The 26,776-nt window shown below is 31.2% G+C and overlaps 4 protein-coding genes across 10 annotated transcripts; 3 read left to right on the top strand and 1 right to left on the bottom strand.

Moving 5' to 3' along the window:
• Window positions 1–3,675: 3,675 nt before the first annotated feature.
• LOC110622442 (protein DETOXIFICATION 24) lies at window positions 3,676–7,615 on the top strand. Of its 3 annotated transcripts, XM_021766936.2 has the most exons (9): window positions 3,676–3,806; window positions 3,892–4,146; window positions 4,238–4,775; window positions 4,857–4,943; window positions 5,025–5,081; window positions 5,181–5,419; window positions 5,513–5,631; window positions 5,708–5,794; window positions 7,439–7,615. In XM_021766936.2, the coding sequence occupies exons 2-9, from the start codon at window positions 3,993–3,995 to the stop codon at window positions 7,532–7,534; spliced, it is 1,377 nt and encodes a 458-aa protein (XP_021622628.1). In that variant the 5' UTR covers window positions 3,676–3,806; window positions 3,892–3,992; the 3' UTR covers window positions 7,535–7,615. The 3 variants fall into 3 exon arrangements, with proteins under 3 accessions (XP_021622628.1, XP_021622627.1, XP_043815514.1); XM_021766935.2 differs by lacking the exon at window positions 3,676–3,806 and having other exon boundaries at window positions 3,818–4,146; window positions 4,234–4,775; XM_043959579.1 differs by lacking the exon at window positions 3,676–3,806 and having other exon boundaries at window positions 3,849–4,146.
• Window positions 7,616–11,963: 4,348 nt separating this feature from the next.
• Window positions 11,964–14,430, top strand: LOC110622582 (protein DETOXIFICATION 24). 2 transcript variants are annotated; one of them, XM_021767141.2, is made up of 8 exons: window positions 11,964–12,270; window positions 12,358–12,899; window positions 13,075–13,161; window positions 13,251–13,307; window positions 13,393–13,631; window positions 13,710–13,828; window positions 13,916–14,002; window positions 14,071–14,430. In XM_021767141.2, the coding sequence occupies exons 1-8, from the start codon at window positions 12,034–12,036 to the stop codon at window positions 14,164–14,166; spliced, it is 1,464 nt and encodes a 487-aa protein (XP_021622833.1). In that variant the 5' UTR covers window positions 11,964–12,033; the 3' UTR covers window positions 14,167–14,430. The 2 variants fall into 2 exon arrangements, with proteins under 2 accessions (XP_021622833.1, XP_043815634.1); XM_043959699.1 differs by having other exon boundaries at window positions 11,971–12,270; window positions 12,362–12,899.
• Window positions 14,431–15,754: 1,324 nt separating this feature from the next.
• On the top strand, window positions 15,755–18,130 carry LOC110622060 (protein DETOXIFICATION 24). The gene is made up of 8 exons (XM_021766422.1): window positions 15,755–15,994; window positions 16,092–16,633; window positions 16,904–16,990; window positions 17,082–17,138; window positions 17,236–17,474; window positions 17,594–17,712; window positions 17,832–17,918; window positions 18,083–18,130. The coding sequence occupies exons 1-8, from the start codon at window positions 15,755–15,757 to the stop codon at window positions 18,128–18,130; spliced, it is 1,419 nt and encodes a 472-aa protein (XP_021622114.1).
• A 1,109-nt stretch (window positions 18,131–19,239) lies between these two features.
• LOC110623164 (ELMO domain-containing protein A) lies at window positions 19,240–25,206 on the bottom strand. Of its 4 annotated transcripts, XM_021768091.2 has the most exons (11): window positions 25,190–25,206; window positions 24,739–25,089; window positions 24,115–24,276; window positions 23,905–24,007; window positions 23,163–23,260; window positions 22,509–22,577; window positions 20,349–20,464; window positions 20,219–20,273; window positions 19,848–19,968; window positions 19,610–19,752; window positions 19,240–19,487 (listed from the first exon to the last, which is right to left on the bottom strand). In XM_021768091.2, exons 3-11 carry the CDS (start codon window positions 24,259–24,261, stop codon window positions 19,386–19,388), a joined length of 954 nt encoding a protein of 317 aa, XP_021623783.1. In that variant the 5' UTR covers window positions 24,262–24,276; window positions 24,739–25,089; window positions 25,190–25,206; the 3' UTR covers window positions 19,240–19,385. The 4 variants fall into 4 exon arrangements, with proteins under 4 accessions (XP_021623783.1, XP_021623782.1, XP_021623786.1 ...); XM_021768090.2 differs by lacking the exon at window positions 25,190–25,206 and having other exon boundaries at window positions 24,739–25,166; XM_021768094.2 differs by lacking the exon at window positions 25,190–25,206 and having other exon boundaries at window positions 23,163–23,245; window positions 24,739–25,166.
• Window positions 25,207–26,776: the final 1,570 nt, after the last annotated feature.

Genomic DNA, 26,776 nt, shown 5'->3' with positions numbered 1-26,776 from the left:
TCAATTTTCAAATAATTTAGGTCAATATTTCCACATATTTTAAAAATAAATTAATAGTTTGACTAATTAATTATCCTTATTATAGTATTAATCATAAGTTTATTATTCCTTTTAAGTGGTGACCGTTAGGTTTCTATGAACACGAAGAGGTTTTTGTATTAGCACATTTGGGTAATCAATTTTTTTTTTTTTAGGGTGAAATGTAGCAATCAATTTAGGTACAAAGATTTCACATTAAAGAAATGGACGTGGATAGAAATATATATTAATTAAGAAATATATTTGAATTTGATTTATATAGACTCAAAATATATAAATATGAATTTCTCTATAAAAAATTATATGAGATTTATATTCATGTGTTTTGAGTTCACATAATTAGATCAACTTAAGAATTTTTCATTAATTAATGGCATACAAGTTGATAGAATTCTAAAGGTCTATTTATATGAAAAATCTAAAATTTTTTATTATTTTATAATTTAATGTCAAATTTTTAAAGTTGATAAAATTGTCCAAAATTATAAATTTTATTGTAGTTATATCTAAATTTAAAATTTAAATTAGGAAGGGGTGTTTTATTGATATGGCAGCATGTAGCATGGTGTGGATTATTTTATTATACTCATATGCAATTTATATAAATGCTATTGATATAAAAAAGTTTAAAAATTTTATTATTTTATAATTTAATTCAAAATTTTAACTTTCGACGCAAGTTTCCTCTGCAGTCCCTTTGTGGTTTGATACTCTCGTCTTTTCTTCTTCCTTAAACCTAATTTCTTATTTTCCTTTCTCCATGGAAAACGATCTACGTCAAATTGACTATCGATAAAGAAAAATATATTGTTGTCCTTATTAAGAGTTTCAGAGATATTTCGATCGTCACTTGTGATTTCTGTATGGTGAGGATGTTTCTCACATACAATCCAATCAATTTTCAGAATATGCAGACCTCTTTGGCAGATTTATGGCGGCAATCCTCGAACAGTTATGTCATTAAATGATTTGGTTTCTAGTTACAAGCCGAACATTTTATTTTTGATGGAAAAAAAAAACTCTTAGCTCTCGTATGAAATTTTTTCGTAATTTTTTACGTTTTGATTATTGCTTATCAGACAAGAATTGGGAGGAGGCATTTCATTAATGTGAAAGAATCATGGATATGTTTCTATAGTTGGCTTTTCTTCAAATTTTATTGATTCGGTTGTTTCGGAAGGTAATGTTCAATGGATGTTTACTAATTATTATGGATTTCCGGAATCGCAACGACGACGTCAGTCTTGGAATCTTATTCGAATTTTATATCGTAAAAACTCTCTTCCATGGCTTTATTCGGGAGGTTTTAATGATTTATACTCGAGAGATGAGAAAGAGTGAGGAGTATCTTTGCCAAATTATCTTATGCAGGGTTTAGACAAGTACTTGAAGAGCATTTTTGCCAAATTATCTTATGCAGAGGTTTGATTTTGAATGATTGTAAATCTTTATTAGACTCTAGAATTGATATTTCTGTTATATGGATTCGTCGTAATGCTACTCTAACTGCTCATATTTTAGCTAGAGAATCTATTAAGCATAATCGTCACTCTGTTTGAAATGATATCTCTCTTTGTTTGATAAAATTTTATTAATACAATCAGTAATTTTGTTTTAAAACAAAAAATTCAAAATTTTAAAAATTAATATAGTCAACTCAAAATCTCTTTTTTTTTTTTTCGCCACTAAATTTCTAAACTCTATTATTATACTTTATTCCCATAAGTTTGGGGTAAAAAACTATAATAAGACTTTTTTATCTTTTTTTCTTTTTAATTTTGACTCTCTTTTCTTTTAATTTTTAATTATATATGCTTTTAATACAATATTTATACTTATACTATTGTGCAATAAAAGAAAATTAATGGTACAACTGTAGACAGTAGACGGTAAAATTATAATTTTATTTTTTATTATATTATATTGATATAATTTTTTTATAATAAATATAATAAAATTTGCTGGATACTTGATAATATATATAGAAAGTAAAAAATCAATAAATATAAAATCTCATATAATTTTTATTGGAACTAGTGATAAATAAAAAAAAATTAAAGTTATAATTTTTTGCAGAAAAATAAATTTAAAGATTTTAAACTAAATTATATCAACTTTTAAAGATTTGGATTAAATTATAAAATAATAGAAAGTTTTAAATTTTTTTTTGCATAATAGCCTTTATCTACATATCATAATAGTATAATAAAATAATATACGTGACATTGTCGCGTAAACAAAATACATTTTCTCTTATTCAAGTTTTAAATTTAGATATTTTATTACTGTATTAACTTATACTATTAAGTCTTAACAGAAAATTAATGATACAACTATAGATAATATAATTATAATTTTTACTTTTTATTACAATGATATGATTTTTTATAATGAATATTATGAAATTTATTATAATAGACATCCCATAATATATTTATAAAGTGAAAAATTTAGCAATTTCTATTGGAACAAGTGTAAAATAGAAAGCATCGGATTAAACGGAATGAAAAGAAATAAATTTAAAAATTTTAAATTAAATTACATAAACTTTTAAAAATTTTGAGTAAATTATAAAATAATAGAAAATTTAAAATTTTTTATATAATAGCCTTTATCCACTTGTAATATTAGTATAATACAATAATACACCTACATTGTGTCGCATCAGTCAAAAATTGGAAGAAGAAGAAAGAAAACCTTACAAAGAATTGGAGAATAAACAAAAAAAAATTTTCTATCTACTTTAGCGTATGTAAATACTGTAGATGGGTGAAAAACGAGAAATTATATGGTGCCAGAGTAACTTTATGTTAGGACAAATATATAAATTGACAAGCTAATATATGTAATTTTAGTTACTAAAAATAAAATTTGGCACTCATAAAATTAATCTGATAATAAGTGCTAAATTTGAGAAGTTTCAGATTCTAATCTATCGATCTCTAATTTTATTTTTAAAAAAATAAAAAATAATTTAATATTCGTAAGATATACTCTATGCCTGTTCTTTGTTTCAGGAGGATTAGCTCCTTTTGCCACTGCTTTCTGCTGTTTACCTGAGGCCCTATTCCTCGCTTAAAAGGGTGTGGATCTCTCCCTCCCACCTCCCAACGGACCTGTATATTTTTGTTTATCCTATTTTTCTTTTTTTTTTATAGATATGGTGATTATTTGCGAGGGTTTTTTCTAATCTGTACTCTCTTTTTTCTTTCATTTTCTTTTGTGTAGGAGGAAATTGAGAGATCACGTGTGAAACAGATGTGCATTGTCAGTGAGATTTGTTAATTTGTAGCATGTGAATATTTGTGGGCACTTACAGTCTAGTTTAAAGGTATCTGATATTTAATTAAAAAATTCACATTTTTTTGCTATGTAGAAATATAAAATGAAAAATTTTAGATCAAAGAAAAAACGCCAATTAATTCGTCAATAGACGACAAAAAGGAAAGTAAAAAAAAGAAAAAATACCTTCTGGTTGGTGTCAGTAATAATAAGCCATTGTCACCAGCATCTTCGGCTACACTTCCAAAACAGAAGTAAAGCAAATATATTTGAATTCAAATACTATAAGGGAAACATGGGTCCATCTTCAAGCTGGAAAAAATAGGGTTTAATCACCATTAGTTAATAATATTATTATTGATAATAAGGACCACAGATTCCATTTCAGAAGAGTGTAATGAGATACTTGCAATGGGACCCGACAAATTCATTGATGCAATGATTTTGGTGGCGGAACTAGAATGCCTCTCTTGTGAATAATTGAAGTAGGCACACCACTCACAAGCTATAACTTTATCTTTGTTTAGAACGGATTCATAAATTCACTACGTTTTCATTCTTTGTGCACAGCTAAAGAAACGATAGAGAATGGAAGAGAGGCTTCTTAGATCAGAAGAAAAAGATCATAATAATGATTTGAAAGGGAGGATTTGGGAAGAAAATAAGAAAATATGGAAGGTCGGATTTCCTGCAACGTTAGCAAGAGTCACACAATATGGAATGTTTGTGGTAACACAAGCATTCATTGGACATTTTGGGGAACTACAGCTTGCCGGTTATGCACTCATCCAGATCGTCATCATTCGATTTGCAAATGGGATACTGGTAAAAAATCTTATAAATTTCTTGTTTTGCAGATTTTCCCATTAAAAACTGTAAATGGTTTTTTATTTTCAAGATGCATTTGTGTAGCTAGGAATGTCAAGTGCCACAGAGACTCTATGTGGACAAGCATTTGGAGCAAGACAATACCACATGATGGGTATCTACTTGCAAAGATCATGCATCATCAATCTTATTACTGCGACGATTTTGCTTCCCGTCTTCATATTCTCAGGGAAAATCTTCAGGCTACTGGGTGAGGAAGAAGATATTGCCAATACTGCTGGATATATCTCTCTGTGGTTCATCCCTATGCTCTACTTCTTTTCCTTAGCTTTTGCCATCCAAAAGTACTTGCAAACTCAGCTCAAGAACATGATTATTGGGTGGGTTTCTGCTGCCTCATTTGTGCTGCATGTGCTCTTGTCATGGCTTTTTGTGAGCAAGCTCAACTGGGGAATTCCTGGAGCTATGAGTGCTATGAGTATTTCAAGCTGGTTGATCGTAATTGGACAGCTAGTTTATGTCTTTGGTGGCTGGTGTCCTGAAACTTGGAAAGGATTCACTTTAGCTGCATTCTTTAATTTAATTCCTGTTATAAAGCTCTCAATTTCCTCAGGTTTGATGCTTTGGTAAGTCATGTTTCTTCTCCAGGATATGGCTTAGTTAACGAATACTCCATTTTTGGTTTACTCATGGCTTTATCTTACTAGCTTGGAGTTATGGTACACTGCTTCTTTAGTCCTCTTGGCAGGGTATATGAAAAATGCGACAACTCAAGTATCTGCCCTGTCCATTTGGTAAGATTGTAACAAGTAATTTTCTTAATAAATTGAGGACGTTGCCTGTCCTAACTGAAGATTATCAAAATGAACATGCAGCCTTAATATCACAGCTTGGGAACTTGTTCTATGTGTTGGATTCATGACTGCCTCCAGGTTCAATTTTAATTTTTACCATACTGCAGATGGACTCAACTATTCATATATATATATATAAATTGTCATGTAATGATGATTTCATTGGGTCGTGTTTAGTGTGCGAGTTTCAAATGAACTGGGAAGAGGGGATGCTAAAGCTGCAAAATTTTCTGTTAAAGTCATCTTCTTCACTTCACTCGGCATCGGAGTCTTATTTTTCATAGTATGTTTAGCATTTGATAGACAAATTGCTAAAATATTCACCAATGAGCAACAAGTAATTAAAGCTGTGTCCAGTCTTTCTCTCCTAGTTGCCTTCTCAGTTCTGCTTAATAGCTTTCAGGCAGTACTTACAGGTATGTATATATGTTGAAAGCATTTAGTTTTTGCTATTTCATTGAAGCTTATACTCTTTAATGATTAACGTGTAAAAGAATTTATGGGTTCAGGAGTAGCAGTAGGAGCTGGTAGACAGAGTATGGTTGCATACATTAACATCAGCTGCTATTACATCATTGGGGTGCCAATTGGAGTCATTCTTGGATATGTGTTTCATCTGGAAATTAAGGTAAGAAGATCTAGTTTTCTTGCAAGAGGGATGATGATGCATTTGTTGAAGAGATTTGTTGTTATTCACTTTGCAGGGCATATGGGTTGGAATGATAATTGGAGTTGTAATGCAAGTTATGGTACTTGGCTACATTACATCAACCACTAATTGGGATGAACAGGTGAAAAAAAATATCATCTTTTATGCATTTCTTTTTTATTTTTGGCAATTTAATAATCCATTTTGATATTTAATCTACTTTTATAATCAAAATAAATGATATCGCTGTTAAATTTAGGAAAAAAAATAACTAGCTAAAAATCTGAAAATAACTAACTAAAAAAGAAGAATATAACCTAAAAAGCAGAGTATCAATACAAGTCGCGATTCTGCAATAAAAATACCAAATATGCATAGATAAAAACAAAGATAAACTAACCCATTAAATTTGAAATATTTTCTTCACATGAAAAATTTCATTAACTCCAAACATTACCAATACTTCAATATCCACCATACGATTGGCTAGTTTTACCTACTCTTTTTGTTTTTTTTCTCCCTTTAATAACATCAGCCACTCGTTTCTTAAGGCGACAATATAGAATGAAAAAGCAAAATCCATCAAATAAAACAATTATCTTGTGATGGATGCTTAGTCAATTCCTTGTCTCATCAAATAAACCACTTATTTTGGCATGTATCTCCTTGAATTATTTGCTATCTACAAGATTTTTTTTCATCCTCTTGCATGAATGTTAAGTGTATTTCTTGTGATAATATTATTTTATGATAATAAGTAATTGAAAATCTAAATCAAATCCTAACTTGAAATGACTCGATTTGAGATTTCTTGAAAAACATAAATAAAAAAATCAATTCATAACTTTGAGATTTTTTTTAAATGAAAAATATGGATTGCATTAAATCAAGTAGAGGTACATGTAACCATTCCTCCAAGCCTGCATGGGAATGTGATCCAACCACAAGAGTATGGACAATAATCTATAAACAAACATTTATTTCACTTCTGTGAACTCTATCGTTAGAGTTTTACAGTCCTAATAGAAGACCAAAACCTGAATCATCACCAAAGGACCTATTATTAATCGCTTGAGCCACTGATTGCGAGTCCGTCTCAAGAATAACATGTTGCCAACCATGCAAACGCAACCAACTAAGAGTTTTACGAACAGTTGTGGCTTTTGCTATTTTTGCATTAAAAAACTCCGAGAACCTCCAAGCTCTACAAGTCATAAAGGAAGAATTGGAGTCCCTAACCATACAACCAATACCTACAAAACTCGAAGATGTTCTTGTTGATGCATCAACGTTTTTCTTTAGCCAATTAACCGATGGAGGAGTCCACCTGGATGTTGCTGAAGCTCTCGCCGACGACGAGAAATGAGATTTGTTCCAATCAGTTAGCATACGCTGGGCCAAAATGATCACATTTGCAACATAACAGCTTCGACCACGCCATTCAATATCATTCCTGTTGGTCACAGCGCTCAACATGATAAAACACCCAATAAAACCTCAGTTAAGGGACCATTACTGATGAACTGCTCCAACTAGCTGCTAAAAGATGTTGCAGCTGAAAAATTCAAGGACAAAGCTAAACGTGCCCACACATCAGCTGCTAAAGGACATTCAACAAAAGGGTGCTGCAGAATCTCGCTACCACCAAGACACAAAGGACACAAATCAACTCTTCGAGCAAATAATAGCGAACGTACCTGTAAAATATTTACTAGATAATGAATGATTATTGTTTTCATTGACTGCCATTATGTATACATACTTATATAAAACTTGGTTTTTGCAGGTGAAAAAAGCATCCGAACGTCTTGATTGTTGGTTCTTAAGGCCGTCAGAAGAATCAAGTAATGGAAATTCCATTCAAGAAATATTAAATGGCTAATTACTATTGTTTATTCCTTATGATGACTAAAGGAATATATGGGATAACCTAGTTTATTAAGAATAAATTAATTACATTTAATCCCAATCCAGTCTACATAGACTTAATTTGATTTTATATGGCTAATCACATATAAATATTATTATAGTAATTTTATTACTGAATAATATTATATATGGCTAATAAATATTTGAAAAAAAAAAGTAATTTAGCCATATAATTATTATTTATTTATTATTAATAAGATTATATGTATTTGGTAATGAATAAAAATACATAAAAATATACAATTCATTTAGTAACTTTTATATAAGCAAATAAAACATTTCAAACAAAGGTTCATGGTTTATTAATATTAGCGGAAAGAGTACATATAATTATGAGAAAATTGTGTATTTCTATTGTGTATATTTTACAGAAATATTACATCTATATATATATATATAGAAGAGTATGAACCAATTATGATAAGAGTAATAATCGATATAATTATACTAAATAAATCTTTTATAATCATGCAAAAATTAATTTCCTGTAATCATGCTAACACCCCTCAAACTCAAGGTGGTAGCGCATGTGCCAAATTGAGTTTGTATAAGAGATCTTGGAAGCGAGCTAAAAGATGCGGTTTGGTGAAAATATTCACAATTTGGCTAGCAGACGAGACATGAATCAAACATATGGTGCCGTGAGCAATATGATGACATACCAAATGACAATCAATTTCGATGTGTTTGGTACGCTTATGAAAGACATCATTATGAGAAATTTGTATGGCATTTCTATTGTCACAATGAAGCAGGTGGTAGAAGAGTTAATAGCCACTGTAACCAAAGTAGTTCAGATGTAGCATCAGTAAGAGCACGATATTCAAATTCAGTACTAGAACGAGCAACAATAGTTTGCTTTTTGCTATGCAAGAGATAAGAGAATCTCGCAAGAAGAAACAACAACCAGTTGTAGAGTGACGATCAGTCATATCACCGGCCCAATCAGCATCAGAGTAGCCAGATAATACCAAGGAGGAGGTAGCAGAGAAGTGTAAACCGTGAAAAAGAGTTCATTTGATATAACAAAGGATTCGAAGCACTGCAGAGAAAATGAGTTGAATGAGGAGCAGACATGAACTGACTGACCGGATAGAACAACAGAGAGTAGTGGTAGGAGGAGATACATGCACAGGTGCATAATCAACAATTGGTATAGGTTCAACAGCAGCAGGTGGGGGTAGAACGACGAAGAGTAGTGGTAGGAGGAGATGCAGACATAGGTACAGAATCAACAACTGGTGCAGGTTCAACAGGAGTAGGTAGGGGTAGAGCTGGTATCAGAATCACAGAATCAAGAATGTGACAATGCTTGCGTTTGACTCGCTCATTCTGCTGAGAGGTGTGAGGATAAGAACGTTGAACAACAGTTCGCTAGTGACAATATGTCAAAATTTGTGACCTATCAAAAAACTTTTCATACCTTGAATCCAGAGTTTATAGTTGGAGTCAGTTAAAAGCATTGCAATAGATTTTGAAATGTCAAATTTCTCCATTTGTTCCTTGATTGCAAAGGAATAGAGATGGCAGTGTGTGAAATACAAACAGAATTTGGTGGTTTAGTGGAAAACTAATCAGAATTGTAAAGAAAGAAGAGATTCTAAAAACTAGAAATTGAAGTCTTGCGGCTCTGATATCATATTAGCAGAAAGATTACAGATAATAATGAGAAAATTATATATTTCTATTGTATATATTTTACAGATATATTACATTTATTTATATATATATATACACGAAAGAGTATGCACTAATTATAATAAGGATAATAATCGTTATAATTATGCTAAACAAATCTCCTATAATCATGCAAAAATTGATTTTTTATAACCATGCTAACAATTAATATTATTGTTGGAGTGACGGTGGTGGAAAAAAATACTTTCTTATATAATATTTAAAAAATAATTTAAAATTATTTTTAATATAATATTGTTAATTTTAGGAAAAACATTTTTTTTGTAAAATATTTTTTAAATGTTTAAAATATATATATATACATATTTTTGTATTTTTTTATGTTTAAATCATTAAAAAAATTAACATAAAATATTTTTTTATTTAAAAAAATTAAAACATTTTTAAGAAAATTATTGCCTCTTTTTTTAAAGTGAAAAGTATTTTTCTGCGTTTTATAATTTGATTAGTACTATTACATATAAATTTATTAATATTTTATTTTTAAATTACAATAAATTATTTTCTAGAGATGCTTCTAATAATTTTTTAAAATATTGTAAAAAAAGAGATTGTAATTAATTATTTGACTGCTAAGGATCATGGACACTAGCTCAAATTTAATAAAATTTATAACTTAGTTTCTACAATTTTGATAAGAAATAATTTAATTTATAAAATTTCATTTTATTAATAAAATAATTATTTTATTAAATAATTTAGTTGAACTACTATGAATTTGGGATTTTTCTTTTATTTTGTAATTTTTCACAAAATGGGGGCTAAAATTATTCTACGAAAAGATTCTGAGGTGCTGAATGAGGCTTTGTCAAATGACAAATATTATTAAGATAATTTATATATACATATTATTTATTTATTTATTTATTTTTAAATAAAAATTAGAGATTGGAGAAATAGAATATGATGTCTCTTAAATTTACTCAGATACACTTATTATCGATTTAAGTTGATGAGAATACCTATTTTTTATCTTTAAATATTATTTTTTATTATGTTTTACTGTATTTTTATAAGAAATTAAATGTTAAATATTTCACGAATAATTAGAATGTAATTCATGTTTTTTATATAAAAATCAAGTTAAAAAAAGACTTATAGAAAATTATTTCATTTACAAAGGATAAGTTGACAAATGGTCAGATAAAGACCACTTCTTTATGTTTCTTTGAATTACCACAAGTCATGTTTTCTTTCTTCTCCTCAATTACTTTTGCTCTTTTCTCTTTCACATGCTCTGTCTTTTTTTCATTTTGCACGTCTGCATCTCGATACCCATATCACCCAAATAATTTACTATGACTCTAAATTTTATCAACCCAAATTTCAAGTGTAGCCCAAGAATTGGTTTCGGCAGAAAATTGTTAGAGAATTGAAAGAAATAAGAAAGACAACGACTAGAAAATTCTCAGTCAAGTAAATTTTTATAATACATTACCTAAAAATGCAATTCTTGTCTATTAATATTTATTTGCGGATACTTCAAAATCTTAACATATATTTTTTTATATTTTTTAAAATATATAATTTTTTAAAATAAAGATGGGTGATTGAAAAATTTAAATTTAAAATTTATTCAGATACACTTATTATCGGATTAAAACTGTGCGCGCTTAAAATATTTTTTTATCATTTATAGAGTGTTGATTAGAACAGCCGGTGATTTTATTAATTCCAAAAAATAATATTTCTTCTCTTTATTACAGAAAGTTGTTTGTATTACGTTTAATGTTTGGCATTTTTATAATGGGCGGGTGATTGAAAGCCACACACCAATTAAAAATACTGCTGAGATTTTTTTTTATTTTTAACTCTAGTGTTTTATTATTATTTTTTTAAACAAATTTTTTAATTATTAAATAAATCAAATCAAACTACAGCAACTCTAACATTTTACTTGGGAGAATTTTTAGTAATTAGTCGTAATACCAAATAAAAAGAAAATTAATAGTAACAACATGTCACAATACGAAATGTTATATAACTATCATGCCCATATTTCATCCATTTGGAATATTTAAATCTAGCTAAGTTAGCGTGTCATACTCTTCTCCCGTGGATAAAATTATTTGTCAATTGAGGATGAGATTTAATCCTAAATTCTATTTTCTGTTTATAAAATTTTCTCATACTCACGATTTAAAAATAAAAACTCATAAAATAAAAAAAAAATAGCATTAGAGGTCTACCGAAAATATTTCCAATAAAGATTCTCTGATATTTTTTATTTTCTAAAATGTTTGATATATTTTAAAATAGACATATTCTTTAATTAAAATATTATTATAAATTTTATATGTTTTTTTATCAAATTATTTTGTATAAGAGTTTGATATTGAATGATTGTAAATTTTTATTAGACTCTAGAACTGATATTTTTATTAGATGGGTTCTTCCTAATACTACTCTAACTGCTCATACTTTAATTAAATAATCTATCAAACATAATTATCTCTATTTGGAATGATATCTTCTTTGTATGGAATTTTATTAATACAATCGGTGGTTTTATTTTAAATTTTTAGAAAATTATAAAAATAATTATTTTGATTAATAAAAAATAAGAGTATAATCGTAAAAAATTATATTTTTTACCTTTTTTTTTTGGATTATTGATTTTAGACAAATCAACATTTAAAAAAGTGGTGAAAAGAGTGGATGCAGGTAGTATACAGAAAAGTCTATAGACTGGAATGAGATTCATAATTTCATTTCATTTCCATTCTTTGTGCACAGCTAAAGAAAATATAGAAAATGGAAGAGGGGCTTCTTCGATCACAAGAAAGAGATCATAATAATGATTTGAAAGGGAGGATTTGGGAAGAAAATAAGAAAATATGGAAGGTTGGATTTCCTTCTACATTAGCAAGAGTAACACAATTTGGAATGTTTGTAGTAACACAAGCATTCATTGGACACGTTGGGGAACTGCAACTTGCTGGCTATGCACTCATCCAGATCATCACCGTTCGATTTGCAAATGGGATACTGGTAAAAGATCTTATAAATTTCTTGTCTTGCAAATTTTCCCATTAAAAACTGTAAATGGTTTTTGATTCTCAAGATGCATTTGTGTAGCTAGGAATGTCAAGCGCCACAGAGACTCTATGTGGACAAGCATTTGGAGCAAGACAGTACCACATGATGGGTATCTACTTGCAAAGATCATGCATCATCAATGTTGTTACTGCGACGATTTTGCTTCCCGTCTTCATATTCTCAGGGAAAATCTTCAGGCTACTGGGTGAGGAAGAAGGAATTGCCAATACTGCTGGATATATCTCTCTGTGGTTCATCCCTATGCTCTATTTCTTTTCCCTAGCTTTTGCCATCCAAAAGTACTTGCAAACTCAGCTCAAAAACATGATTGTTGGGTGGGTTTCCGCTGCCTCGTTTGTGCTGCATGTGCTCTTGTCATGGCTTTTTGTGAGCAAGCTCAACTGGGGAATTCCTGGAGCTATGAGTGCTATGAGTATTTCAAGTTGGTTGATCGTAATTGGACTGCTAGTTTATGTCTTTGGTGGCTGGTGTCCTGATACTTGGAGAGGATTCACTTTAGCTGCCTTCTCCGATTTAATTCCTGTCATAAAGCTCTCAATTTCCTCAGGCTTGATGCTTTGGTAAGTCAATTTCCTTCTCCAGATCTATGGTTTAGTTCACAAATGGCTTCTAATTCAATTATTAACAGTTTGACAATTGTAATTTATCAAGGATCTTCTTGCATCTCAGACTTAAATATAGTTTCTCTCTCTTTGATATTCCATTTTTGTTTTACTCGTGGCTTTACCTTGCTAGCTTAGAGTTATGGTACACTGCTTCTTTAGTCCTGTTGGCAGGGTACATGAAAGATGCGACCACTCAAGTATCTGCCCTGTCCATTTGGTAAGATTACAACAATTGATTTCTTAATTAATCGAGGATGTTGCCTGTCCAAACTGTTTTAAAGGAAGATTATCAAAATGAACATGCAGCCTTAATATCACAGCTTGGGAACTTATGCTCTTTGTTGGATTCCTGACTTCCTCCAGGTACAACTTTTACTATTCTCAAGGACTTGATCATTGATAATATGTGAACTGTAAGGTAATGATGATTTCATTGGGTCGTGTTTAGTGTGCGAGTTTCAAATGAACTGGGAAGAGGGGATGCTAAAGCTGCAAAATTTTCTGTTAAAGTCATCTTCTTCACTTCAGTCTGCATCGGAGTCTTATTTTTCATAGTATGTTTAGCATTAGATAGACAAATTGCTAAAATATTCACCAATGAGCAACAAGTAATTAAAGCTGTGTCCAGTCTTTCTCTCCTAGTTGCCTTCTCAGTTCTGCTTAATAGCTTTCAGGCAGTACTTACAGGTATGTATATATGTTGGAAAGCACTTAGTTTTTGCTATTTCTTTAATGGTTAACGTGTAAAAGAATTTATGGGTTCAGGAGTGGCAGTAGGAGCTGGTAGACAGAGTATGGTTGCATACATTAACATCAGCTGCTATTACATCATTGGGGTGCCAATTGGAGTCATTCTTGGATATGTGTTTCATCTGGAAATTAAGGTAAGAAGATCTAGTTTTCTTGCAAGAGTGATGATGATGCATTTGAATTGAAATTGTTGAAGAGATTTGTTGTTTTTCACTTTGCAGGGTATATGGATTGGAATGACAATTGGAGTTGTAATGCAAGTCACAGTACTTGGCTACATTACATCAACAACTAATTGGGATGAACAGGTAATTTATGCAATTCTTTTCATAATGATATATTTTAATTGATAATCTAAATAAATTGATTCGTGTAGGTGAGAAAAGCATCGGAACGTCTTGATCGTTGGCTCTTGAGGCATTCAGAAGAATCAAGTAATGGAAATTCCATTAGAGAGAGATTGAAGAGCTAACATCTATTGTTTGTTCCATATATAGTGAATATAGGAATGTATATGGGATTACCTAATTTGTTTATGAAGTTTTAATTGTAAATTAATTACAAGTATTTAATCTATCAACGACAACCACCGTATGAGCCTCCTTCCCTGTTGTTATAGGCGGCGGCAGATCAAAAGCTTCTCCTTCCAACGTTAAGGTCTCAGAGTTATGGATTTGGGCTTATAGACTTGGGCCTTTATTGTTTATTTTTATGGGCATAGTAGTACTTTTTTTTATCAGTTTTAAACCTATTAAATAAAAAAATTTAAATATATACTATTTTTTATATTTATATTGTAATTTTATAATCAAAGCCAATCCATTCAAGTTTATCTCAATTTTAATTATTTATTTTAATTAAAAAAATTTTTAATCCACGTATTATACTATCTAAAATATTTCTTAAAAAACCTATTAAATAAAAAAAATTAAAACATTTACATTAATTAATATTTATATTTTAAATTTTAAATTTTAAATAATAAAACTAATATTTTTCATTTTGTCTCGAATATGAAAAGGCTAATAAAATAGTTTTTAAAATATATATTTTTATTTTAATAATTTTTTTAATTTCATTATTTACTTTTCATTTTATTTTTATACATTTAATAAAAATTTAAAGTGTAAAAAAAATTAGTATAAAATATATAATATTTTATTTTATTTAATATTATTATATAAAATATTATTTTTTATCAAATCAATCAATAAATTAATATATATCACAAGTTTAATCGTTATATAAGTAATCAAAATAAAAATATTAAATATCTTAAATGACTTATAAGAATTGCAGTTAATATTTCTAAGTTTTTATACAAATTATAAAGAATAACTTTACAAATATTTTATTTTATTAATATTATTAACGTAAAATATAATTTTTTATATATTAAAAATATGTACATAATTTATAACTATGAGTATAAATCTTCAATGATATATTTTAATATATCATATTTTTATGTGAAATTTTATGTAGTGAAAATTTTTAATTTCTTTTTTCTGCATATAATTTAATATAACACTCATTTTAAAAAAATAAAAATAAAAATAAAAAAAGGGAAGAAGCAAGCCTGCAAATCATAATCAAAGACTCTAGGCTTGAGAAAAGAATGGTAAGGGATTGCAATAAAAAAGAGTATTTATCAAGTGTAGCTAGGGTTCCATTATTCTAGTATTAGCAACAGAGGCAGTGTGCAACACGTAGATGAATTAGCGTGTACTCTTTGAACTTTAACCAAAATATAAAAGCCAAAATAGAATTTTATTACCATTTGTCTGTCTAAATTTAGACACATTCTAATGAACTCCATTCTAATAAAGCTAAACTCAAATGGCCACTCAGTTAATTGACTTTTCTAGTTCAGTTCTCCATTCCCCACTTTTAGTTCACTTATATAAATAGCCATCTTTGACAAAATAATTAAAAGTTGATTTCATACAGAAACTAATCTGCAAAACCACTAACTGCAATAAAAAAAAAAAAAAAACTTTATGCATGAGCAAGTGTTCATATATAGGACTAGAATTGATGTATGATTCATAGGAATTATAATGGAAGAAGTAGAACCCTCAAATTCACAAGAAAAAGATAGTAATGAAGAATTGAAGAAAAGGGTTTGGGAAGAATCAAAGAAAATATGGAGAATTGCATTTCCTTCGATGTTGACAAAGATTACTCAGTTTGGAATGCTTGTAGTAACACAGGGATTCATTGGACACATCGGAGAAGTAGAACTTGCAGCTTTTGCTCTTGTTCAGATTATTTCCGTTCGGTTTGTACAAGGAATAGTGGTGAGCTCGTTTTCTTTCTAATCTCTTGCTACAAATTAAACCCTAGCTAATTATTAGTACATGTCTCATTTATTTATATATGTTTGTACATGTATAGCTTGGCATGTCAAGTGCAATGGAGACTCTGTGCGGGCAAGCATTCGGAGCAAAGCAATACCACATGATGGGTATCTACTTGCAGCGATCATGGATTATCAATTTTTCGACGGCAACAGTTCTCCTTCCTGTCTTCATCTTCTCATCCCAAGTCCTTAAACTACTTGGCCAGGAAGAAGATACAGCTAGAAAAGCTGGAATTATCTCGCTTTGGTTCATCCCTTCAATCTACTCTTCGATACTTAACTTCACCATGGAGAAGTTCTTGCAAGCTCAGCTCAAGAATATAGTTGTTGGGTGTCTTTCTGCTACGTCGTTTGTTCTTCATCTGCTCTTGTCGTGGATCTTTCTCGTCAAACTTAACCTGGGGATTCCTGGTGCTATGGGTGCAATGATTATATCAAATTGGTTGGTTGTAATAGGAGACTTAGTGTACATTTTTGGTGGGTGGTGTCCTAACACATGGAAAGGTTTCACTCTTGCTGCCTTCTCCGATTTAGTCCCTTTATTAAAGCTCTCGTTATCTTCAGGATTGATGTTGTGGTATGTCCATCTCTGCTCTCTCTCTCTCTCTCTCTCTCTCTCACTTAGCTCATACCTTCTTTCGGGTTCATTTCACTGAGTCAAGGTTGAAACTCATCAAGGGATAAAGAACTTGTATCATGCCATCTCTCTTCTCGAGGATATATTCAATGATATTTAATTTAAATGAAATTCGTTTTTCTGAATTGTATATTTCCAAAAAAAGTTCTGAGCTTATTAAAAAAAATGAAATTGTAACAATCTTTTTCTTTTTTCTCGATGTTTGAATAGCTTACAGCTATGGTACACTGCAGTTTTAGTCTTATTGGCTGGATATATGAAAAATGCGAAAACTGCAATATCTGCTTTCTCCATCTGGTAAGATCATAATCAATCAGAATCTTACTTTTTTTTTTTTTTTACATAATCAAAATCTGGAATCTTTTTGTTTGATTTTTGCTCTCTGCAGCCTCAATATCACAGCTTGGGATGCAATGCTGTGTCTGGGTTTCTTAGCGGCTGCTAGGTCTGTCTCTAAATTGCCATAGACGTACGACATTGAATTCTTTAGAACTTCAACAGTTCAACTTATAATGATCTTAATGAATATACTGATGATGTAGCGTTCGGGTTTCAAATGAATTGGGAAAAGAAGATGCCAAAGCTGCAAAATTCTCCGTCAAACTGAACTTGGCAACTTCATTTTGCATTGGAGTTTTCCTCTGGATTATGTGTTTGTTGTTTGGCCAGAAAATTGCTTACTTGTTTACCAGTAAAACGGCAGTAGCAGAATATGTGTCAAGTCTTTCTCTCCCTCTTGCTTTCTCAGTTCTCCTCAACGGCGTTCAGCCAATTTTCTCAGGCATGTAATTTCCAAGAATCTACGCACAAAAGTTTTTGCTTTTATACCCAATTAGAATCTCCAAATTGATAAAATTTCATAACTCTTTTTTCTTCACAAAAAATTAATTGGATTTACAGGGGCAGCAGTAGGTGCTGGCAGGCAAAGTTTGGTAGCATACGTTAATTTATTTTGCTACTATGTAGTTGGTGTGCCTGTTGGTGTTATTCTTGGATTTGCAGTTCATCTTCAAGTAAAGGTTAGACCTTCAAACTCATCGAATAAGAGTATCTCAAGTCTATAGATGAACAAAACCATGTAATTAAATTAATTACACCCATTTTTTTGTTTAATAAAAAAAATATTTGAATTTTACAGGGCATTTGGATTGGATTGATAGTTGGAGCTGCTATGCAAACACTTACACTTGCATATATTACATTTAGGACCGACTGGGATGAGCAGGCAAGTTATTAAAATTAAATTAAAGACATATAAAATAGGAAAACAAGTTCTATGAGATTTTGAAAAATTATTTCATTTGAAAAAAAAACATAAATATTTCTATTATATATTTTGTTTCTGTTAAATAGTCTGCTAATTATTTTTTTTTTAATTTATTTTTACAGGTGAAAAAAGCAACAGAACGTTTGAATATATTTCTGAAACCTTCTTAAATACTTTACTAATTTTGATTTAAATTATGAATTTATGATATTTATATGAGAATTGATGCTTAACAAACGTTATGCCGAATAAAATTGAATAAAATAAAAAAAATAAAAATAAAAGTAAACCCTAGTTATCTCAACTTTTTTAATGTTGAGTGAGAGCATCTTACTATATGATTAGTGATTACAATAAAATTCAGCAGCTCAACTTCAACTTCTCTTTTCTAGATATGTTATATGATCTCTTTCTTCAATGCCAATGTCTCTTTCACTTTCATTTTGTGAATCTCCCAATTTTAAAATAATTAAAATTTAATTTGATTCGTATAAAACTTGAAATAATTAAAATTTTAATTACTCATTAAATTAAGAGTCATTAATTATCCAAATCTAATATCATATGTTTATATTGATCTATAGTAAATTCTAATTTTCACCAAAAAAAAGTCTAAACGAATTCAAATTGATTTTTTTAAAAAGAAATATTTTAATTTAAAAATAAATAAATTAATATGAAATTGAAAATAATTAAGATATAAAAATCATTAGCAACCCATAATCATCGACCATTATAAAAATGTAGGAAATAATTTTACCACAATATTAATTTTGTTAATGTACAAAGAGTAATATAAATAATTAATATTATACATAAAAAAATAAAGAAAAATTATAGACATTAATAAAAAATATTTCTTTTAACAGCAATATTTATTATAAATTTGTTGTCATAAATTTTTAATAATAAATTTTATATTTTCAATAGCAAAAACTATTAATGCGAATTTTAGCAATTTTTTTGCAGCGAGTATAATTTAAAAATTTCTCATTTAATTTTAATTATAAAATTACAATACAACTTTCGTTGTACAAAATATTTTGCGATATATCTAACCAAAATGTAAGACCACTTTCACATATTTGCAAACAAACATAGCCTTATTGATGGATCATGTTCCTTTAAGTGGCAAATATTAAGAGATTTATTATTGAAGGGCCTTTCTTTTTCTGAAAATTTATTTCTCGCATTTAGCTGTAATTGCCTACTGATTCAAAATTGGTAAGAATAAATAAATAAATAATAGAATTGAACATTACTTGCATACAGGACGGACTAGATGGATAAACTGTACAAATATTTCTAATTCAACTTTGAAACAGAGGATTTATTATTACAGAAATGAATGAGACACTACATCCATTATTCCACACCAAGAAAATTTAAAGGAAAAAAAATTGAATTATTTACATTATATAACAGTTAGCCTTTCAACAGATTGTATGCTGGTAAGTCTTTCACTCTATGGACATCTTTACGGGCAAGCTCACGTTCCAACTCCATCCTCGTAGACTTCAAAACGTCCTGGAAAATGTAAAATTTTATTACGAAGGCAGAACACAAGCATATGTGAATATATGAAAACATCCTGGAGAAGGCAAAGGCAATAATAGGGCAAGCAAATGGCTTTTGAACAATGAAATTACATTAAATTCCATATACGAAGCACGCTTTGCAAGCCACTGAGCATCCATCATTTGAAAGGCTACACAATACAGGTTGTCAAATGCCATTTCATCTCCAGCAAGGAATTCTGCAAATTTGATTCCTGCTAGAGTGGATGGTTTCCCTGCATGTGCAATTTGCATTGTTTTAATGCTGGCCTTCACCATATCTTGCACCAAAGTAATCCAATTTATCATAAAATTTCAGAATTTTGATTACCAGTCTGAAGATCCAACATTTGTAACAACATAAAGGAAATGTTTATGCCAGCCACGGCAAATGGATACTCCCACTTAGCTCTGGTTCCATCTTTCTTATGTAACAATCTCTGGAATGAGTCCTGTTGATCAAATCCCAAAGATCATTAATAGTCGGTATTAGAACTAGCAAACACAATCATTTGTAATGATGTGAATTTGCACCGGCTAACTTTGAAATGCAATTGCGTGTTCCATATCAAGTGGAACAGGACCTCATATTGATGCATCAAACTCATGCATGCTACTGGTCGACTGATAGAAATGATATAGAATATGTAATGATCAATATTAAATAATAATTTACAGCTCATCCAAAGTAAAAGAACAAACCGGATACATCTTTGCAAAAAATATTAGATTCTCCAATGATACAAATCCACCGCCCCTTCAAACAGCATGGGATAATTTGTATCAGTATACATTTGCAGGAAAGAATCAGTTCCACACAAAGTCTTCTTACCGAAAATCAGTTGATGGGTCTGAACCTTGCCAGCCCATCTCCTTCCAAAGATCAGATTTTAGAGATGGAAGCTCCCTACCAGGATAAGCCAATCTCCATAATAGTTTAAGTGCATCCTGAAAGTCAAAAGAAAACCAAATTTCTTATTCCGACTTCAAAATATAAGGTCCATTATATAGGGCTACTATAGAATTGCTGCTCCTATTTAACTAGAGCCTCCAGAGCCAATTAAACTACCCCTGATATTCAACAGTATTGGATGAAGCAGCCACTCTTAAGGCTCAAACCTCCATAATTGAGGACCAAAAAAAAAATCCACACCTGTGCTTGCTAGCATCAAGCTTTGAAATAACAATCCCTAACATTAGAAAATAAGGTTCTCGATAATTTTCTCCCTCATGCTCATCAGAAACTAGCATCAGAGGCATATCATTTATCTCCTGTGCCTGTGATTGTTTATAACACCATAGTAAATAAATTGAAGGCCTGAATATTGAGGGAATCCAACGCTGGGGAGTATTAAAACCATCTTCAAGATGGAAAAGTTGTCTTTGATTTTCTTGTTTAAAACAATCCTGGGAATTTTTTTTTCTTCTAAAATGATGTTTTTAATAGAGGGTATTTAAAAGATTTCACAATGTCTTGAACTTTTGACTGCTTTAATTAACAAAAATGGTATAGGAAGTGAACCACAAGACTTAACTGTTAACAGAACAGATATTAGGGAATAACTGGGTCAATTTTTAAATTACAGGAACTGAGTCATTAATTTTGTCAAACATCAGGAATTGATATATAATTTATAAAAGTTTAATAATGAAACAGGAGAAACACCACCAAAAAAGATCCAGATTGTTCAAGTCTTCTAGCCTACAAGAGTCTGTGTTCATAAAATGAAATTATTCAGGTCATATACGAATTTATGGACTCAGCACAGCATAACACTTTTATATAATGTAAACATAGACACCATAGATGATTCACAGATCTAATAAGGCATACAAAAGAATCACTTGAAATGGTGATACAATTACTGCCATATGATGTAAATCAAACAACATCAGGTGATGGAAACCAAGCAACACTAAGTGATGGAAACCAAGAAACACCAATTTTTTATAAGGTGCCACAGGGCCTGATCACAAGTTCAAGAGAAGCTGGATAAGGAAAGCAAGGTTGACAAGTTGGATTGCAAAGAGAAACAAGTGGACAACTGCTTAGATCAAGAAAATGACACAAAGCATCACATGCCCTATATGAAAGATCACATGCCGTGTATGATCATGCGACCAAGATATAAGCTGGTAGAATGCCACACAAGATGACATGGCTATGTACAGGCCTGTATGATTCAAAAATATGCTAGAAGAGTATCACACCAAGTGAGACACCTCATGTGGAAGCTCGTGCATTTCATATCTGATTTTACAGAGTTACATGAGGCACAACATGGCTCGTGTGATGACCCACGTCATCTAGATCTAACGTGCTACACTTATGAAAGTTACACCAGACTTCACATGCCCTGTATTGTTGCCCATGTAACTTAATATTTTGGTTTTTAAGGTTCTCTTTGCGTAATCTAGCATATTCTTTATCTTTGTATCAGCCAACTGTAACTAAGAGCACTGTGTGAGGTATTTCAGTTATAGTTTCTTCATTGAACTTTTCATTCTTGTAAAGATTTTCATCTTACAAGATTTAATTAATTTGATACTTTTAGTTCATTCATCTTATATATAAATTGGGTAAAAAATCCTTGTTTTTGCATCTAATTTCTCTTGGTTTCCAAATCTTTATACGTAGTGTGAAGGGAGTTGGTATGACAATCTTATTTGAGCTTTCTTTGTGTTTTATTTATCATATGCGTGTGGATTTTAAGACGAGTCCTTAGGGGTTCACTCACCATACAGTGACCTTCTGAAAAATTTCAAATACCTAAAACAGTAAAAGAGGAAAAAGAGAATGGTACAGTACAAGAGAAGCGGTTTTGCAGCTCATTGTGGTGTAAATTCATAAAGCTTTCCTTCAAATAAAAGGAAAATCTGATTTTAATGAATAAGTTTGATGCTTCTTCCTCCGGATGCAAAGAATGATTTTAATCAGCAAGTCAAACAAACAGCAACAAATAGAATCAAGAAAAAATGGAACAGCACCTACTTGATGCACCACTTGAGATCTATCAAAGGATACTCCCAGCCTTTGCTGTAGCTTTCTGAGTCTTTCTTCCTTAAAACACAGCAATTTACACAATTAAAAAGCAACAGCACTGATAACATGTATATTTCATATTCAAAACATACATCATTAAGGCCAAAGATAAAAAAATAATTTTTAGAACAAAAAAAAAGGAATACACATCTTTTCAAAAGAATAGAAAATGAAAGATGAAATAGCAAGAATCTAGATCAGAAAGAAAACAATATCAACTGAACTAATAATGCCTAAAATGCACCAAAATGATGAAAGAAGTACATATAATACACCAATGCATTACATCAGCTTAACCAATTAAATATTCTGTAACAACATACTACCAATGAAGGATACCCATGGCATTTTTAGTGGAGTAGATAACAGAAAAGCAACAGCATTCTCTTACAAAAATATAATGCAAACAGCGTATGGGATTGATGTAGGCATACTTAAGAGATGAAAAACACCAAAAACTAAACTTCTTTAGAGGTCATATAATAATAACGACGATGATGATGATGACGACGACGACGACAGTGATGATGAATTTACTTGTAAACATTATCAAAATAAAAAGATGGATATATCTGCAGAAATCAACCAAATCGCTAAATATACCTGTAAAGGACCAAAATAAGGATGAAGAATGTCCCTGGATTGACCAGCAAAGGGAAAAAATCGTCCAATGAGTGATCCAGAACCTAGGACAATATTTGCTGAGAAAAATGAAACTACTTAAAGCACTTATAATGTGTAATTTAAGGCCATACAGTACTGCTTACCTATAACTTTCAATACTAATTAAACTCTGGAAAAATAAATTGACAATCATATAAGCAAGTCTTCATCAGACAGCAACTTTGTACACTTCACACAAGAATCAAGAAATGTATAACAAACTATGCCAAGCATGTAACAGACTATGTTACATCTAAATCATACTGCTTCTGAAAGTTTTTCAAACGCTAACAAGTAAATATTAAAGCATAATTTTCAAAACACAAGCCAACCAACCAACGCTGGACATATAACAAGTCTTTTAACTGCGCAATTTCTTAATTTTCCCACCAATAACATGCGATTCTAAATGTTAAATAGTAACTTGCAATCAACAAAATTAAGTATCCCATCCATGACAAATGCCTGGGCTTGCAGTGAATATATCAAATTGACAGGTAAAAATATATACACAAACTTGTATATGAATAAACACATAAAGCATTTATATGATTAATTGCTTAATCATGGTGTGGTGCCTCATCTAAGAAACACCGCTGATAAACCTACTGGTCTGGTTAATCTCAAATATAATTGTAGGCAATAATACTTCACTGAAGAGAAACACTAACAAATAATTTACCTAACCAGTGAGCCCACTCATCCATCAACTGTGAAAAGATCAATGTCCAGTGGTGGCATTGCCTCCTCTGCTGAGAATTCCAAATATCCTCAAGTGTGAGTCCCTGTAAAATAGCAAAGTACTGACTACCAATTAGCAAAGTACTGACTACCAATTAGCAAATAGAACGGTATTCCCTTTACAGCAGTTCTACAAAGGACAGGAATATACCATCACTAATGCTGGCAGGTCATCGCATTCATGAATCTTAAGTAGAGGTTCGCTCAAGCTACCATAACATGAAGTGTCAAAATGTTCTTTCCTTTTTCCATCAACATCCCCATGATGAAGTCTCCTCCTCAAAGTGCTTGCCGACATGAATCGAAGTTAAGCCTAGACAAATATAACACTCAAATAGATTAAAATCCAACATGTGAAAAATATACTCATTATCTAACCAAACTTAAAAACATAAGAGCATAACTATAGCGATAGTTCAGAGAAATATGAAAACCACTAAATAAGCAATTGGAATACAATGGCAAAAATGGTCACACGGAAAACATGCAAAGATAATAATGACAGAGCATAATGCCATTAACTGGAAGAAATCCTTAGAAAAAAAATTTCACCCTAACTTTCTAAGAAGTTATAAAAGCAAATATCCCCTCCCTCCACACACACAAAAAAAAAGGAGAAAAAAAAAAAAAAAACTTATACACATTCCCTAGACAATTAAATGTGCGCAATTCCAACCATATGCACAGATAAGCCCCAGTAAGCACAAATGTATATAAGATAAATATAGAGAGCATAAAAGGCAAAACTTAAGAAACAAAAGGAAAAACGACTCACAAAATCTCGAGATGGAATGGAAGAGAGCCAATTCCTTAACCACAAGCCTCGACAACGCAAGACGTATATAAAGCAGCAGAAGGAAAAAATACTTCGACATTAAGGAATCGAAGAGAAAGTGCAATTACTAGTTCCATTCCAAGCATGTATCATATAATATTAATATTTCACAATAAAAATTCAAAATGAATAGAATATTAATAGAGGACCAGAAATTAAATCATTTGAGTAAGAACTAAGAAATAGGCCTCTTGCATCTGTGTCTCTGTATCACCTTCCTCGAAGCAGAAGCAGATAATCGAAAGCCAAGGGATTGAATAGGGAGACCTATAATCCGCAACCCGAATCCACCTAAATGCTCCCAATAAACTCAAACTGTGAATTTATATTTTCATTATAATTGATTTTTCACGTTACTCAATTTGCAATTTGCTTGAATTAAACTCTTTACCTTTTTGGAAAATAATTCAACCTTGCTATTGACCCAAAAGGGCGTGTATTCATGTTTTAATCCAATTTTTTAAATTTTAATTTCTTTATATATATTTTTTGAAATGGTTAATTTCTTTATATTTGAATGTAATTTTAATTAATTTATTAATTTTTAAATTTTATAATTTATATAATAATTTAATTGTTTTTTTTGAAATGGAATAATTTAATTGTTTAACAGCATATCAGGCATATTATTATTAATAAATTTATAACAATGTAATAACTAAGGTAATACTCAATAATGAGATGGTAAATCTCCTAACTGTTATAATAAAAATAAGATAAATTATAATTTAGTTGTTAATTTTAATATAATTACTAAATCAATTCTTCTATTTTTAAAATTAAATACTTAAACTCCTATATTTTAAATTAATTTTTTACAAAAATATCTATATAATTATAAAATCTTTAAACTGAATATATACATATTCCATAAATTTTTAATTCCTTGGTTGAAACTTTTTCTCTTCTTTTTCTGTGAGCATGTATGTATATGATTGATAGTAAAAAAGTTAAATTCACCAAAACATCATTCCTTCCCTACCAACAACACCTGGTCATCAATTTAGAGGTGATGACCGCTGGATTCCTTCACCCTGGACCAGGGGCTTGACCACAGCCCAAGGCCCACGATGTAGGGGTCCACACACCTGATATGCATAACAAGCCTGGCTCGTCTCCTTCCTTCAAGGCCGGGCTCGGCCCATCTTCCTCACTCAAGCTGGCCTGGCCCGCACGAAGCAGACCCTCTCCACTCAAGCTTAATATCCGGCCCAACTCTCAGCCCAGCCCAGGATCCGGAATAATATTCACCAGACAGCCTGGCAGATCCGCTCGAACGTACGCACGAGGAGAATCAGAGGCCGTTACGCATGGAGCAGGCGGCTGATACCCTAGTACCTCCGAATCCGCATGGCAGAGACGCGTGGCCCAATCCTGGAGAGACCTTCACACGCCACCAGTAAGCAAGACAATGTATAAAAGAGGAGTCTCCTCCTCAGGAAACTTAGGCCTTATTCAGTAATACAAAACCCTTGTAAAACCCTATTCCATTGGATCTCAGATCATCAATTGGCGCCGTCTATGGGAAACGAAGGAGATCTTTTCATCACCGGAGTTTTCACTTTCAAAACCCACTGAGATCCACGATGGCAAACCACCAAGACAGTAACCTTAATATTCCAAATGACCTGAGCTCTGCCCAAGATGGGCAGCAGTTCTCCTTTTCTAGTCCTACAATGTTGAATAACCAAACACCTATTTCTCTTAATCCCTCGCCAAGCCTGGCAGGGAATACTCCCACCATGACTCTGTCTAACCAAGACATTCAAACCATGGCTCTCCAGCTACAAACCACTGCTCACTGGTTGGGCCAGATAATGCAACAAAGGGGACTTAGCACCCCAGTAAACGCACTCCCAGTAGTGGAGGAACCCAGAACCGATGAACCTCAACCTACCTCTGCCCGCCTCCGAACTAACAACCACGATACCGGAGAAGAGGAAGAACCGGAGGCCCGAATTCATGGGCGAAGGGCAAG

Source organism: Manihot esculenta, chromosome 9 (genome assembly GCF_001659605.2).
Source record: "Manihot esculenta cultivar AM560-2 chromosome 9, M.esculenta_v8, whole genome shotgun sequence".
NCBI classification, from domain to species: Eukaryota; Viridiplantae; Streptophyta; class Magnoliopsida; order Malpighiales; family Euphorbiaceae; genus Manihot; species Manihot esculenta.
Note: the sequence above shows the minus strand (reverse complement) of the source record. Positions and strands in the feature narration are given on the sequence as shown.

What these genes read in the sequence shown, in the direction of transcription:
- LOC110622582 (XM_021767141.2), top strand. Translation starts at nt 12,034, where the DNA reads ATGGAAGAGGGGCTTCTTCGATCACAAGAAAGAGATCATAATAATGAT. An exon ending in GGATTCCTGACTTCCTCCAG is followed by an intron (nt 13,308 to 13,392) that starts GTACAACTTTTA and finishes GGTCGTGTTTAG; the next exon opens with TGTGCGAGTTTCAAATGAAC. An exon ending in CAACTAATTGGGATGAACAG is followed by an intron (nt 14,003 to 14,070) that starts GTAATTTATGCA and finishes TGATTCGTGTAG; the next exon opens with GTGAGAAAAGCATCGGAACG.
- LOC110622442 (XM_021766935.2), top strand. Translation starts at nt 3,910, where the DNA reads ATGGAAGAGAGGCTTCTTAGATCAGAAGAAAAAGATCATAATAATGAT. An exon ending in GTATCTGCCCTGTCCATTTG is followed by an intron (nt 4,944 to 5,024) that starts GTAAGATTGTAA and finishes ATGAACATGCAG; the next exon opens with CCTTAATATCACAGCTTGGG. An exon ending in TGTTTCATCTGGAAATTAAG is followed by an intron (nt 5,632 to 5,707) that starts GTAAGAAGATCT and finishes TTCACTTTGCAG; the next exon opens with GGCATATGGGTTGGAATGAT.
- LOC110622060 (XM_021766422.1), top strand. Translation starts at nt 15,755, where the DNA reads ATGGAAGAAGTAGAACCCTCAAATTCACAAGAAAAAGATAGTAATGAA. An exon ending in TCTTCAGGATTGATGTTGTG is followed by an intron (nt 16,634 to 16,903) that starts GTATGTCCATCT and finishes ATGTTTGAATAG; the next exon opens with CTTACAGCTATGGTACACTG. An exon ending in GGTTTCTTAGCGGCTGCTAG is followed by an intron (nt 17,139 to 17,235) that starts GTCTGTCTCTAA and finishes CTGATGATGTAG; the next exon opens with CGTTCGGGTTTCAAATGAAT.
- LOC110623164 (XM_021768091.2), bottom strand. Translation starts at nt 24,261, where the DNA reads ATGTCGGCAAGCACTTTGAGGAGGAGACTTCATCATGGGGATGTTGAT. An exon ending in CTTATTTTGGTCCTTTACAG is followed by an intron (nt 22,578 to 23,162) that starts GTATATTTAGCG and finishes CTGTGTTTTAAG; the next exon opens with GAAGAAAGACTCAGAAAGCT. An exon ending in GATCTCAAGTGGTGCATCAA is followed by an intron (nt 20,465 to 22,508) that starts GTAGGTGCTGTT and finishes TTTGACTTTCAG; the next exon opens with GATGCACTTAAACTATTATG.